This window comes from Delphinus delphis, chromosome 16 (genome assembly GCF_949987515.2).
Source record: "Delphinus delphis chromosome 16, mDelDel1.2, whole genome shotgun sequence".
Taxonomy (NCBI): Eukaryota; Metazoa; Chordata; class Mammalia; order Artiodactyla; family Delphinidae; genus Delphinus; species Delphinus delphis.
Genome location: NC_082698.1, coordinates 9,401,800 through 9,417,147, shown reverse-complemented (window position 1 = coordinate 9,417,147; position 15,348 = coordinate 9,401,800). Strand labels below are relative to the sequence as shown.

The following is a 15,348-nucleotide window of genomic DNA, read 5'->3' as shown; positions in this document are numbered from 1 at the left end:
AATGTCTAGAACTGGGAGATAGGAAATGAGCTAGAATGTGGGTGATTCATTGGAACTGTGTTTTTACTGTGAGAGAAACAAGTGGGAGTGAGAGAGCAAAGGCATGTGGCCTGCCTGAGCTGGGGTCTCCAAGGCTCCCCCCGTCCTCGGGTGTTCCTTACCAGCATAGCTTCTGCATTACTTCTGAATCGACATCGATTCCATTTTGACCCCAGACCTCAGCCCTCCACACGCATTTCCCCAAGGCCCCCTGAGCCTGCAAGGTTTCCCTTGTTGGAAACCATTCATGTGTCTCCAAATGGTCTCGCTGCCCAAGCTGGGATGCTGTCCTCTACCTGGAGCCGTGTTCTCAGACTCCTGCCCTACATCCCTTCTTCCCTCACTCCCTCTCCCTCCCTCCAGCAGGCTCGGTGTCCCCTTGGGAGAAAAGATGAGACAGTCTGGAACTCTCTGGAACTCTCTGGAACTCCGTGGTCACCCAGGCTTACCTCCGACTTAGAGGACCGTGGTCCATTTTTAGGACTGCGGGTGGTTCGCCTCCCGTCCCAGCTCACTCTTCTGCCCATAAGGTGCTCCATGGTCAATGGCCTCCACCTCCCAAGTGCTTGTCCCCTGAGTCCCCGAGGGACTCCTTAGCCGAGGGGTCAGCACTTGCTGCCCCGGCTCCCCTGACCCCAGCCTGCTCTGCTTCCTCTTCTGAGTCCATCCCGGCGGGGCCTCCCTAGGAGCCTTGCCAGCCAGGCCCTTACGAACACCTTGGTGGGTGCATACGTCCTGTCTCCCTGGGTAGGTTGTGAGCAGCTTGTAGGAAGGGTTTACAATCCTTTATTGCATCCTCAGCTCACCTGGCACCGCGCATATAACAGCTTATGGAATGATGAAATTCCATCAAACATTTCTACAGAGCTGGGTTGCCCCAGCTGAGAAATGGGTCTGACCACGCTAACGCCAAATTCAGAGAACACCATGTCTGCGGCAGCTCGAAATAGGAGGGCTGGCAGACAAGTTTCCATTTTTACTGATGGGTAGGGCCTGTTCGGTGGACGAGACTAGGAAGAGTTCTAAGGCTTTCTCGAGGCTCAGTGAGAAATAATGTCTCGATAGTTTGGTGATGCCTACCCTAGACATGGGAGGGGGCAGCGGTGGTGCCCAGGCTCTGTGCTGGCCTGAGGATCCCTGGGGCTGAGCCTCAGAGCTGCTGGCCTGAGGGCTTGGGCTGCAGGAAGGCACCTCTGCTCCAGTGGTGGAAGGGGTGGAAGTGGTGGAAGTGTGGGAAGTCACGGTCAGCCTGGGCCGGAACTGAGTCACCAGAGGAGCTGAGCTCCACGGTTCAGTGAAGACAGAGGGAACAGCTAGTCAAGGAAGTTTCCACAGCCACTGACAGGGACATTCCAGGAGCATTAGAAGGTGGGGCAGATGAGCAGACCCTGGGAGACAGTACACAGGCTTGTGTATGAGAGCCAAGGAAGTTGGCTGTTTGGCTCAATTTTTAAAGTTTCATCTGTTGATGAAATAATTGAAATGACAGAGTGGTTTTTAAGGTATCTCCCAGGTGGGGGAGCAGAGGTCAGAGTGGACCGTCACAATATGGGGACCTCCAAAATGGGATTGTGCTTTCCTAATGCGGCAGCAGCGGGACAAGCTGCCCGAATGTTAGACCGACCAGGAATGAGGCAGAGCTGCAACTCTGGGTGTGGCCTTGGCTGGCCCAGTATCCAGAAAGGAGGGTTTAGAGCAGCAGTTGAGTGAAATAGATCAAATACTCCTTTTCTCAGCTGTCTTAGCAACGTCTTGAGCTAGGAGGGAAGGTATTTGAATAGTTAACTCCTTCAGCACCGCTGTACCTGCAAATAAAGACATATGTCCAAGCCTTTTCTACTCATCTGTATTCTTTTATTCATTGATTTTTTTTCATTCATTCAACAAATAGTTATTGAACATGTGCTCTATGCCAGGGGCACCGATGGACAGTGAAAGGGGCAGTTTCTCTGCCTAGCTCCATGTTTAAGAACATCTTCAAAGCTTATTTTCATTGTTGTCTAAATATATCAATATGGAAAGGGAACATGCATGTGTGTACACACACACACACACACACACACACACACACACACACACACACACACACACAGCTGTTTTCCTGGCAGTGGTTAATTTAGAAATACAAATAGGCTGTCCAGAATTTAATTTAACATTTCCTTGTAAGAAAAACAAAAACTGTAAGCAAAACCATTGCCTTCATTCGTCCACAGAGGAAGTCATCATTTTGTTCCACTTAGCAGTCTGAGAAGTCCAGGGGGGCTGTAAAAATTCATCAATTGGAGAAGAGCCAGAGACAGGCAAATTTTCTACTTTTTTGTAAAGTTTTTTTTTTATGTGGACCATTTTAAAAGTCTTTATTGAATTTGGTACAATATTGCTTCTGTTTTTTATGTTTTGTTTTTTTGGCCCCGAGGCATGTGGGATCTTAGCTCCCCGACCAGGGATCGAACCTGCACCCCCTGCATTGGAAGGCGGAGTCTTACCCACTGGACCGCCAGGGAAGTTCCGGCACTTTTCTTTTAAGTACATTTTTCATCAAAATATAAAATACCTACAGCAAAGTGCACAAACCTTAAGTGAACAGCTCAATGAATTTCCACAAAGTGCACACACCTGTATAACCAGCACCCAGACCAAGAAACAGAACCTGACCAGCCCCCTAATGTGCCTTATTTCGGTCACTACCTCTCGCACACCAAGGTGAACGGGTATCCTGGCTTCTTTTACTATGGAGATGTCTTGGCTGCTTCTGAATTTTAAATAGAATCTTACAGCGTAGACTTTTAAAGGTCTGGATTTTTTTCACTCAACAGTGTGTCTGTAAAATCCATGCAGGGATGGTAAGGGGCTTACAAGGGCGCCTTTTGCAAATTGGTGGTGGAGCTGGGTGGACCTGGGGCTCCTAGATCATCAGACACATCCTTTTACTTTGAGGTCTTCGAGTTAAGGGCAAGTCATGAACGGACCTGTAATTCTAGTCCTTAGTTGATTTGTTAATCCCTAAATGGGTCCGTTTCAGACACTGCAAGGGTGGATTCCAGCAACCTCACCAGAAGGAGGTCATTGAAAGCAGTCAGTGAATCCAATTTCCACACCATCCCAACTAGTAGATTTCCCTGACCTCTGCAGCAGAGTCTCCTCCCTCCTATGCCCTGTCCAAATCTGACCCAGCTTTTATGGAGCTGGCCAAAGACTCCTCCAGGAAGCCTTCCTGGATCTCACCTGTGCACTGGACAGATTCCTTCTCTGAGCTTCTTGGAGAGAGAACGAGAGCATGTGCCAGCTGTGTGGGTGAGCACCGCCCCGACAAACCCAGCACCACCTTCCCATATATAAAAGGAGGGGAGCCTCCGAGGAGAGCGGCCCAGCCATGCCCTGCACTCCGAGCATCGCAGCCCACAGGTGTCTGAAGGAAATGAACTGTGATGCTGTGTGCCAGGGCGGGCACACAGCCATGTGTCTCTTGTGATTAATGGATGGCATTTGCAGATATAACCACAGAGTCATCATGAAACTGGGCACCCCTGGTGTGACAACTCTGATCTCTTTACCAGAACATTCATTTTGAAGTAGTCCATGAGTCATGGACATGAGGGTGGTTCAGTTGTTCTCTGTCAGAATCTCTCCACCAAGCCCTGTGCAGGGAGGTTGATATATTTCTTTTGTGTTCGTTGCCGTTTTCATTTCTTCTGTGTCTCTGACCAGCAGTGCTCTTATCCGCCTTAGCTTGGCTCCCTGGAAGCTGAATCTCCTTCTTTTCAAGGTCCCTAAATATTATTGACTCCAATTCCTTCCTACTTCTGCACTTCCCTCATGTGTGGCTTCTTGGCCTTTCACCCAAACTGGGTGGCCCCAAGACGTCTTCTTCAGTGGTGAGAGCGGAGACTTTGGAGGAACACAAGGAATATAAGTGTCTGGATGCGGGAGGCTCTTGCAGAGGGCAGGTAGCATCATCGTTACACAGAGTTTCTAGACGCAGTTCTGCCTTTGGGCAAAGGTCAGGACCATCTTCATCTTCATAGTCAAGATGACATTGACTGGGTCTCGACAAATGACCCAGAGGGCTTGGCCTGACAAATAATCGTGGTAACAACAGACAGGACCCTGTGAGCATAGGAAAATTGGCATAGAATAGCCTGGTCTGTGCATGTATGTGTGTGTGTGGTGTGTGAGTGTGTGTGTGTGTGTGTGTGCACGTGCCCACACATGCACTGGGCTGGAACTGCATTCCTAGAAGGTGAAGTATGGTTGAGCAGAGGGATGGGATGGTAGGATTGAGCCTGGTGAGTTGGCAGGGACCAGCTCATTCATCCAGTTAATTCACTTAACATTATTGCAAGCTGACTTGCCTGAGAACCAGGCACTGCAAAGGGTGCTGTGAATACAAGAGTAGACAGAACAGACGAAAATCTCCATCTTCACAGAGTTTACAATCTAGGAAGCAGAGACAAACAGCACATTCAGTAAATGAGGTGTGTGTTAGCAGGTAGCGGCCCTGAGTCTGAGTCCCACTACCGCCATTTACTGGCTGCAGAGGTTAACAATACCCCCTCGTCGGGTCTGATGTAGGTTCGTTCTGACTCAAAGAAAAGGCCCAGCACAGCCCTTGGCAGGACGTCCTGAATGGCAGTGACATTCGCTAGGTGATGGTGGTGGCAGCGACATTCAGAATTATTGTTTCCTTACCACACTTTGGTGTCAGGAGCCAAGAGGACCGTTTCCTGCTTCTTGGGTTTCAGAAGGCATCCAGGTCTTCCACACCGAGTTACCTTTTGAAAAAAGCCTTGTTCCCTTCCCCCAAGTGTGTAATTGTTTTCAAACTTCACTTTAAAATATCAACTATTCTTTCAGATATTTTTCATAGAAACTAAGTAATTTTTAACTCTAATTTTTTTATTGTGGTAAAATATACACAACATAAAAATGACCATTTGAACCATCTTTGTGTGTCCAGCTCAGGGACATTAAGTACATTTACGCTGTTGTGCAACAGTCGCCTTCATCCATGTCCAGAACTTGTTCATCTTCCTAAACTGCAACTCCACGCAAACTAAGCAATGAGTCCCCTTTCCCCTCTGCCCGTGCCCGCCGCCCCTGGCAACCACCACTCTACCTCCACCTCTGTGAATTTGATTCTTCTAGGAACTTACGTAAGTGGAATCATACAGTATTTGTCCTTTTGTGTCTGGCTTAATTCACTTAGCACAATGTCTTCAGGGTTCATCTGTGCTGTAGCACATGTCAGAATTCTAGAGTATGCATTTAAAAGGCAAAAATTTGAAGTGCTGGGCTAATGGGTCTCTGAGTCTGAAAGGGTAAATGACTCTGACCGATGACAGGCTGGAGGAGGCAAGAAGGTCGTGGCTGATGGCAGCTCTAAAATGCCAACCTGTGCCAGTCTGACAGAGACTTGTTCCTGGCACTGCCTTTCAGGAGGTCAGAAGGGAGGATTTGTCCCCAGGGTCTTGCAAGCAGAACCCAGAGCCGACCTGGGTGTATCTTTCAGTATCAAGGACCTATGAACTGTCCTCCCTAAGGGGGTCATGCCCCAAGGGTTTCCCATGAACTTTAGGAGGCAGACACCATGACCGGAAGCTTGTCCCATAATAGTCAGTGCTAAACCCAAAGTCTTTGCAGAGACAGAGCTCAGCGCCCGGGGAAGCCATGCCAGCCTTTGTTTCCACCAAACAGCCATGCAAAGAGGTCCCGACGCAGCAGCCAGCTTCCCTCACTTTATGTTACATCAGGTGAGCGTGCTCATCCTTGGCCCAGAGAATCCAGATGCCACGACCCAGCAGCGGAGTTGAGCCGGGTTAGATGGAAACACGTGGGCTGTTCTCTGGAGGCCCGGGCAGCGTCCCAGCTCTGCAGCCATCCACCCGCCCGGCTCCAGGGGCAGGGTTACGCCCATTGGTTCAAGGCGCTGGACCGCACTGCTCAGATGCTTTGGGATTTTAGAAAATCAGCGGCTGAGGCCACCGTTTACTTCCTTTGAGGTGGCCCATGGCTCCGGCGAGTTAGAGGGTGGCAGTGATAACGCCAGCAAGAACACGGCCATGCACTTGACCGGCTCAAGTTCAGGTCACTTTCCTTGGGGTGAGGGGACAACGGTGGCAATCATGAAGCCCGGAGTACCACTAGGCCCAGCAGCTGTGCCCGGCATATCAGAAGCCCTGTCACCTTTACTTCTCCCGACCACCCAGGGAAGCACGTGTGGCTGTTGTGCCCCCGGACAGAAAAGGAAGCTTGGGGAGGCTGGGTCACACGGCTGACGGCCGGCTGGCCCAGGACTGGAACCTGATCTGTCTGACTCCAGGGCCCAAGCTCAGGGACCCCAAGCATGGTTGGGCGATGCATGAGCTGACTTGTGACCTGTCCAAATCAGCCATCATCAGTGCCACTTCCTGTGGTCCAAAGGGGTCATAAAGTCCAATCACCTGTCTCAGCAAAGCTCATTCAGAATCTTCTCGGGGAGAACGTCTGTCTGGAGAGGTCCTGGCTGACGGTCATCTGGCTGAGTGCCTCTCATAGGGAGACTCGGGGGCCTTGGGTCCCTCCTACTCTCCCAGCATCCTTCCCACAAAGCTGTGGAGTTGGCGCCTGGAGGCTTCTGAGCTGGAGGGGGAATCTGTCCTCTAGATGGTCCTTTCCCTCCTGGGCTGAAATTGTATTAACCTGCAGCTCCGGCAAGTTCTGTCTCCTCAGGGGCCACTCCGGGCTGTGGGAGCCCTTGCCGAGGGTCCGGGCTCGTTCCCCAGAGCATGCAGCTGGGCTGGGGGTTCTGCGTCAGCTCAGCCCCTTCTTTCTTCCTTGACGCCTGCGCCCGCCATGATGCCACCTAGCCGATTCTTCCGTTAAATGGTGAGAGAGAGGCAGGGAAGGAGGAGGCATTCACGTCTGGGAAAGGAGTCAAGCGAGCGTTATTTGTCCAGCTGAGAGATCCGTGTTTCTCAGGGCACTGGCACGGCCCACACTAGCCCAGCTCCACCTGCCCTGGGTAATGGAGGGCTGGATCCAGGATCAATAGCCCTGCACTCCTGGAAGTATCAGCCCTCCTTTATTTACGCCTGGTCCGTCCACCCCCAGAGACAGCTCCCCGGTGGATTCTAATAAATAATCATTGAATTTGAATTCGCTCATTTGTCCTCGTGCCCCTCTCCCCTCTCACAACGCCTCAGAATCCTTAAACTTCTCTCCTGGGACCAGTGCCACGAGGAAGAGTTGGAGAGTCTCAGGAATTCCCAGATCTTGTGAAAACAAATGGCCCCCAGGCAGGTTGGTGGGCACCCCCAGCAGAGGCGGGACACGGGGCCAATGGAGTGTTCAGTCTGGCTGGGACAGGGTGTGATTTGGACATCACTCTTGATTCATGGAAAAATATTCTAAAAGTGCCTTTGGCCGGTCTCATACAGGATCTGACTTGAGGGAATGACTTTGTGTTTCCAAAGTCACTGGAAAAATTATCCCCTGTCGTCCCCATTTGTCAAAAGTGACCATTTTATGCAAGTTGTTTCAAAACAAGACTGGATGTGTGCCTGTGTGTACATGTCTTCTCAAGGGGAATGTGATTTCAACCCAGCCCTGACCTCAGCCACGTGTGGAAATTAACCAGAGTTTAGTATTAACACTGTCCAGAACTGATCCTGGAACCAGCTGCTAAAACGAGTTACGCACTCATCCGACCTTTCTTTCTTCTTGATTCTACCAGAACGTGCTTTGGAAGTGCCTAAACTGGCCACTTACTCAAAGGGCAGCACGTGTAGAGGGGGAGTCAGAAACCCTGGGTTCAAGTCCTGGCTGAGCCGTTGTTTTTCCATCTGTAAAATGGAGCCGATGATACTTGTCCTGTCTGCCCCTTGAGAAGTTTGTGAGACTCAAGTGAGAAAACGTATGCTGAAATCCTCTGTACCGTTATGCGTTCCCATCATCATTTAATGAGCATTTGTCGGGCACCTACTATGCGGTAGATGCAAGGGGAAGATAACCCTTTGTCTCATTACAATCTCGGGGGGCAGCCCCCCTCTGCTTCCACACTCCCCACCCATCCAGAGAGAACCAGGCTCCATCTACCCCTGGCTGGTGAAACTGCTGGTCTCTGACATGACTTTCACGAGCCCCGGCCAATTCCAGAAAGGAGGGTTCTGAAGGCCTTTTATTCCTCTTTGCACCTTGCTAAGCTTCCCCAAGAAGTGTTGCTTTCTGGACCGGGATGTGGGACAGAACTGGATGCAGCTCTTCCTTTGCCTGCGTCTGCACGGCATCACCAAAGGTAAGCCCCAGCCCGTGGGAGCGCATCCAGGGGAGGCTGTTGGGGACCTGCCACACCCCTCAGCCACTCCTGAGGAAGCCCCACCAGACGTTTCCAAAGGAATCAGCTGAGATCTGGCTTTGTCATTTCCAAGGTGTGTGACTTCAGGAAAGTCAGTTGGCTGCCCGGTCTCAGTGTCCTTGTCTGTAAAATGGGGATAATCAGAGCTCCTGTAAAACATGATGATGAATGGAAGGGGCTTACCGATGATGGAAGTGCACTCAGCGCCCAGGGCTGCGTGTCGCCATCTAACCACATGCCCTGCCTCCTAGAGTGGCGTCGCCTCTGGGTCGCTCGCTTACTCCGCAGTTTGGGAGAAAACTGTGGGTCTGTGCTCCAGGCTTGAGTTTCCTCGTGCTCTGGGCCCAGAACAAGGCAGCTGTGACTTGGAAAGAGAGGGAACTCTTGGGGAGTGTGTTTGGGGCAGCCCAGGTGGCCACCAGTGAGAGCTTTGCATCTGAAAGGATATTTGAGAACTTTTTCGAAGCCATTTCCAGTTATCCAGATAGAATGAGTAGCTCCAAAACCCACAAATGGTTGATGGAGCCCAGAGAGTTTGTCCAAATTGCTTCTAGACACTCCAAAGACACTGTTTATCAGATCTCAACCCTCCCTCCTTGGGCAGGATTGTGGCCGGGGGCTGTGGACCCTTTGGGGGAAAGGGCCATGGGACGTCTCACTTGGGTTCCACACATCTAACGATTCCTGGGGCCCGGGAATGCCCGCCAGTCCTCAGCTCCCAACTTCCTCCTTTGTCCCTCCGTAAATGAGGTTTTTGCAGTTCTCTTATGAATAAATCCGTAAGAATGTCCCCTTTGTGCTTCTTCCAGGCAAGGATCTGGAGGAGCTAAGGCACATTAACTTCTTCCCTGAATCCTGGCTCGTCAGGGTTATAGCCAACCATTACCTCGCGGTGAGTCGCCAGCTCAGCGCGGAAACAGTTATCGAAATTTATTGCCTTTGCTTTTTCTGGAGATGTGTTTTGCATTTGGAACCTCTGGGCCTCTGAGGTGGGGAAGTATCTGGATCCTTCCCCAGGGGAAGTGGGAAGAGCCAAGCCTGGAGGGGAGGAGAGAGGAGGCCCCGCCTTGGAGCCCAGGTGTTTAGAACATCTGTCCTGTTGACCCGGAGAGTCGGGGACGATTGGCCACACGGCCCTGCAAACAGAGTCCCCTCACAGATACAAATGTCAGGTGCTTATTATTGAAATTTTTCAAAATTCAGAGAAACTGAAAGAAAGAAGACAAATAGTCTCAGACCCATCACTCCCCAAACAACCATCGCAAACATCTTATTGCATTTTATTGCCTTCAGGTCTTTTTTAAAAAAATACACTCAATGAAATGTGTTTCTTATCACCATTTTTACTGGCTGCAAACTCTTCCACCAAGAGGATATGCTACAAACAGTGCTACTTGGCCTTTCCTTTATTGCAGAAAAGTCGTGGTGTTTCTAACTGCTATCTATTACAAGTAGGCTGCATGGTGAATGCATTTGCACGTAATGGTTTATTTTACTATACTTAGAATTATTTTCTTATAGGAGAATCTGAAGAGTAGAAAATACTGGCCCCAAAAGGAATGTGCACTTTTGTTCTTGATACATATTAGCAAAATTTGAACCAAATTACTCCTTCCCCAGTGATAAACGAGGTGCCTTTCTTTGAACAAGCTCAGCAACATAGAGCATTTTCCTTTCAGATCACTTGTGTCAATTGTGAAGTGAACAATGGCGTCTCATTTTTGGATATGCATTCCCTTTATTACTAGTAAATATGAATATTTGTCCACGTGGCATTTCCCCCTTTGTGAATTGTCTGTGCAAACGGTTGTGCTTCTTATGTGTTTCCAATCATGCATTTTCAGAGATGAAGTGGGGCAGTGTTTGAATTCTGAAGATTTATGAGTCACTGGTTGAAATTAAATTCAGCTCAACAAATACCTATTGTAATGTGCAAACCACAGGGCTCGGTGCCCCGTACGCAGTAGATAACCGCTCCATGGAACTGTGCTTCTCTGGGACATAACTCAGAATTGTGTTCTAACAGAGCAGAGGGTGGGAGGGGCAACAGAGAGAGAGGGGACAGTCTCGGGGCTGGGGCTGGACACCTCAGGAAGTCCCCCACCTCCCTTTTCATGTCCCTCTGGCCTTGCCCACCTCCTTCCTTTTGCCCCCCGCCACCAATGTCATCCTCCTGAAATTTGCTCCCTCCAGGCCCCCGCCCTCACGTGGAGCCTGCCCTATGGGGCCGTACTTGCTCTTGACTTTACAGCCATGAATATTCTCTGCCTTGTAATCGGGCTCCTGATGTACACATTTTATTTCTCAAGTAAGAAAAAAATGCTGGGGCATTTTTCTTGTTCTCATCTTTGCATCTTCTGAGAGCATCGAGCATGGTACCTGGCTAGTAGGTTTTCAGTAAATACTGTGGACTGGATTCATGGGTGAGCATAGGCTCCAGAGACAGAACTCTTTCGAGCACGATGGGGGTTGTAGGGATCAATGTAGTGAAGGTGATGTTGGGGGGTCGGGCTGCTGGTAAGTGGTGTGTGTTTTCCTTTCAGCTGGAGAATGGGGGCGACATGGCCCACGCGAAAGATCTTACCACCCAGGGGGTGAGATTCGGGCTGCTCTTTAACCAGGTACTGACCACTGGGCCCGAGCCAGGGGAAGAAACATCCCTTCCCGTGCTTGGTGAGAGACCTTTGTACAATGGCCGTGCTCACTTCCGCCGTCTGGTAGGAAGGCCGGGGCAGAAGAGGGAATCATAGGGGTCTCTTCTGCACACTTGCCACCCCCTTAGAAGGAAAATGCACAGACGGGGCCCTGGGACAGGCCATTCAGTCACTTGATGGGCACATCTACGATTCCCATGAGGGTACCCAAATGTCTCAGCTTTCCAGGGTTGGAGGTGTTTCCTGGGGATGCAGGACCTTTCTGTTCTAAAACCAGGAAAGGCCTGGGCAAACTGGGATGAGTTGGTCATCCTCTTCCCCACAAACATGGTGAGCTGCCAACTGCCCAAGAAGAGATTCCACTCTGAGCCCGTGGTTAAGGTTGCAAGGGCGACTGTTCTGAGCAGCTCTTTAGATGGAGCCCAGAATCAAAGCGGCAGTGAGTTAGGGAGCTCGGCTGCAAAGCCTCTGGGCGCTCAGTCACCAGGGGAGCCTGAGCAGCTGGTGGCTGCCCTCTGTCTTGGGCTCCCTCGATAGGTACAATTCTCCAAGCAATGGCTGCGATCCTCCAACATCACTAAAGCCACCCCAGTAGTGATCTCAAAAGAATTCATGTTTTACGGGTTTGGGGCCCTGAGTCTATCATCAGAGACTCCCCTCTGGGTCAGGCCTGGATGGGCTGTGCTTGCAGGGACCTGCCCAAGTGGACAGATTGCAGACCACAGTGGCCGGGACACCCTGCAATACCGTGGGCATGGCGGGTCTCTTAGGCCCATCAGATTGGAGCAAAATGCTTTGTTTCAAAGGTTTGCAGACCACGGGTCATCTAAGAATATGCCTAACTCATTCTTCTCCCCACTAAGGGGGGCATGCAGAGCAAATAGTATTGCCACTGAGTGCCAACCTATCAGGATTTGTAAAGTCGCTACAGTTTGTCTCTTCTTTTGTTTCCCAGGCTAACATTGCTGTTGTGTTTTAAATCACAACTTAGTCACTTTAGTAGTTGTAGCTAGAATCGGTCTTGCTATGTTCTCTTGCCTGCGACTACTGAAGGTTTTTACCCCGTCCCTTTGTTGCTTGTCTTTCCCCATTTAGGAGTATACTACACATTCAAAAGTGATTGCCATGTATGGATTCTTCTTTGAGATAAAGGGAATCAAACATGATACTACTTCATATAGTTTTCATATGCAGGTAAGAAGGACAGAGAGCACAGGAGAGCTATGTCTCTGAAACAGCCTTTGAGATTCAGAAGCAATTCATATGGAATTAATAATAATTGATTAGACATGAGTCACGAATTCGTTTGTAAAACGTGTTGTAAGCCTGGTGCCGATCCTCCTCATGGTCGTGATGTCATTTGACTTTTGCAGCAACGTTGTGAGGCTGCGGCTCTTAACCCGTTCAGTAGACGAGGATCTCAAAACGGAGTGTCTTCGTGTTTGTATGGCCTCTGCTGGTCAGGCCAAGGTTAAACGATAGTCCTCTGGAGCCACGTGTGGGGCTCAGTTCATTTTCAGTTTGTACATGCTGGGGGATGCTTTACAGATGGCCGTTCTTCTGTGGAGGTAACGCACATGCCCGTAAAGGCAGAGGGAATGGTGTTCTCTAGGGGGGCAAAGCGGAGGCTGTGAACAGGACGCTGGAAGAGTCAGGAGGGTGGATGCCTTCACCTCCATGCTCCTGCTGGACTTTCAGGAGAGGCAGGAGAGCTGGGTTTCAGAGTAGAGTCTGAATTCAAACCACCTGGTGAGCCGTTTGATCTTGGTGATCCCAGGAGCCTCCCTGTGTCCACTTTCTGACCTTTAAGTTGGACAAGGTAATAAGACCTACCTTCCTAGGTTGCTGTGAGTATTAAATGTGTTAACTTGTGCAAAGGGCTTGGAACAGGGCCCTGATGATGATGGTGACAGCTATGATGGTGGACCCCTACCTTCCACTTGGGGTTTCATTATAAGTCTCCAAAACTTTAAGCTCCTTGAGAAACCATATCTTTAATATCACCATATCTTTTTATTACCACCGCCAATCACAGAACAGGAACGTAGGGGTGGTATGTTTGTATTATGGGTGGATAAATGAATGAATGCATGAATGAGAAACCTGGGGTTTCGTCCAGCTTGGCCACTACCTCTTTATGTGTCCTTGAGCGAGTCACATCTCTTCTTTAGGCCAGTCCTTGGCCTTCAGTGACTCACGCATTTCCCTACATAATGGATTTTACTGGATGGAAGAGATGAATTATGTAACAACAGGAGTCGAAGTGCTCATATGAATGCTATGTTGTTTTTTTAAACTGGCAAAGCGATGTGAAGACCTTCCCGTTCAATATAGATTGACTTCATGGTGCTTTCCTGAGTTGGCCAAACCCCAGTCCGTTGGCCAGTGGTTTGCTCATGGTGAGGGTTCAAATGCCAACTGATTCAGCAGCAGCTGCATGTAGGAAATGGGGCCATGGGGAAACCCTCCCGCCCTGTACACATCAGACAGGAGGGCCGATGTGGCAGGGACCACGTTTCGCTAACTCCGGGTCACCCTGGTTTCAGTTCCACCTAAGGTGGGTCACCCTCCTTGCAGAGAATAAGGCACACCAACTTGGAATTTGCCTCCTCCGTCTATGAGCACAGCCCCATCAGCCTGAGAGCAGAGCGCTTGGTGACGTATGAGATCAGAGCCCAGACCCTGGTAGACGGCAAGTGGCAAGAGTTCACGACGAACCAGATCAAGCAAAAGTTTGGGTTGGTCAAGTCGTCCTGCAAAAGCCACGTGAGTGCTTTTCTTTTCTTTTCTCTTTGATTGCTCTTTTGCTCGTTCTCTCCTCCACACATTTTTGGGGATCACTGACTTTATAGCTCCAGCGATCTACGGGGGGAAATTTGCTCAGTTTCTTAAGGATTTTCACAGCCCCAAATAATGCTAAAGAAAAACCTTGTAGGATGAAATCTGGGCACACTGAAAACGATAAGCCAAACCAGACTGCCTGATTTGGGTCACACCCAAATCATTTTATAAACATCGAAGGGGACTTTTAGGGAGAGGTGGAATGTCTGGTGGAGCGTATTTGCTGCCAGCACCACCTTTCTTGCCGGGACATCACCTTCCACCAAAATCCATGGCCCAGCCCACCCGCCCCTGGCTCGTCCAAGGAGAACTGAGGTCATCTGCCTCAGTGGGCCACCGCAGCATCCCGGTGGCTTCAGTACCTGGCTTGGCTCCTGACGGCTGCAGTCCAGAAATTGCTAGAGAGCCTGTCTGCAGTGCTGGGAGGAGCTCTTTGGTCTGTGAATTTAAGCCCTCGCTGCCCTGCAGGAAATGGGACTTGACCTTAAACCAGTGAGTAATTCTCAGTCCTGTCTGCACATCAGAATCACCTGGCCCTTTGCAAACTCCCCAGGCCCGAGAGCCACCCAGATAAGACCAGATATTCCGTGGTGGGACCCAGGCATCAGTATTTTTTAAAGCTCCTCTAGTTATTCTCTATGGTGTTAGAAATCAGAATAGCAATTTCCTTGTGGAGGTGGGAGTGGGGGAGGCTGGGATGTTGACCAGGAGGGGATGGGAAGGAGATTTCAGAGGTACCTGAAATGTTCTTTATCATGATCAGGGTGGTGGTCACACAGGAGTGCTTGCTTGTGAAAATCCATCAAGCTGTATCCTTAAGATTGGGGCACTTTATTGTATTTAAGTTATATTTAATTTTTTTAAGGTTTATTTTAAAAACCTTCCCTACATGATTCTTAATGGACATCCAGAGTTGAGAAGCAGCATCTTATACAATTGCTAGGCCTTCCTCTTTCCCCTTCTAGAGGGTGATTGCGTTTATCCTGAAAGTCCCGTTTGCTTTGTTTTGTTTCGTCTTTTAGGCCTTGAAAATCCAAACTGTGGGCATCCCAATCTATGCAAGTTTTTCATTCATCTTCTCATTATCTTAACGGTTTTCAGAAGAATCTATGGGATTTTTTTTCTTCCACTGGTCCATGTAAAAGGAAATAAAACGACGTGAAAGGGACTGCTCAAATATTCAGCTGACTCTCCGAGTTAGTAATGGTCTCAGAACTTTGGCCCACTGTCTTGGTCTGTTGGGCTGCTATAACAAAACACCACAGACTGGGCGCTTATAAACAACAGAAATTTGTTACTCACAGTTCTGGAGGCTGGAAGTCCAAGATCAAGGTGCCAGCAGATTCCACGTGGTGTCTGATGAGAACCTGCTTTCTGGTTCATAGACGGCTTCTTCTCGCTGTGTCCTCACATGGTGGAGGGGGCAGGGAGCTCCCTGGGGCCTCTTTTAATAAGGGCACTAATCCATTTTACGAAGGCCCT

At 49.7% G+C, this 15,348-nt stretch overlaps 1 protein-coding gene across 1 annotated transcript in view; it reads left to right on the top strand.

The window, feature by feature from the left end:
• BTBD16 (BTB domain containing 16) overlaps positions 1 to 14,957 on the top strand; it is a 44,751-nt gene extending 29,794 nt beyond the window's left edge. Inside the window, exons 10-15 of the mRNA XM_060033528.1 lie at positions 8,220 to 8,311; positions 9,181 to 9,263; positions 10,915 to 10,992; positions 12,121 to 12,219; positions 13,603 to 13,791; positions 14,889 to 14,957. Of these exons, the coding sequence (XP_059889511.1) occupies positions 8,220 to 8,311; positions 9,181 to 9,263; positions 10,915 to 10,992; positions 12,121 to 12,219; positions 13,603 to 13,791; positions 14,889 to 14,957 (610 nt within the window). The remainder of the gene's footprint in view (positions 1 to 8,219; positions 8,312 to 9,180; positions 9,264 to 10,914; positions 10,993 to 12,120; positions 12,220 to 13,602; positions 13,792 to 14,888) is intronic.
• Positions 14,958 to 15,348: the final 391 nt, after the last annotated feature.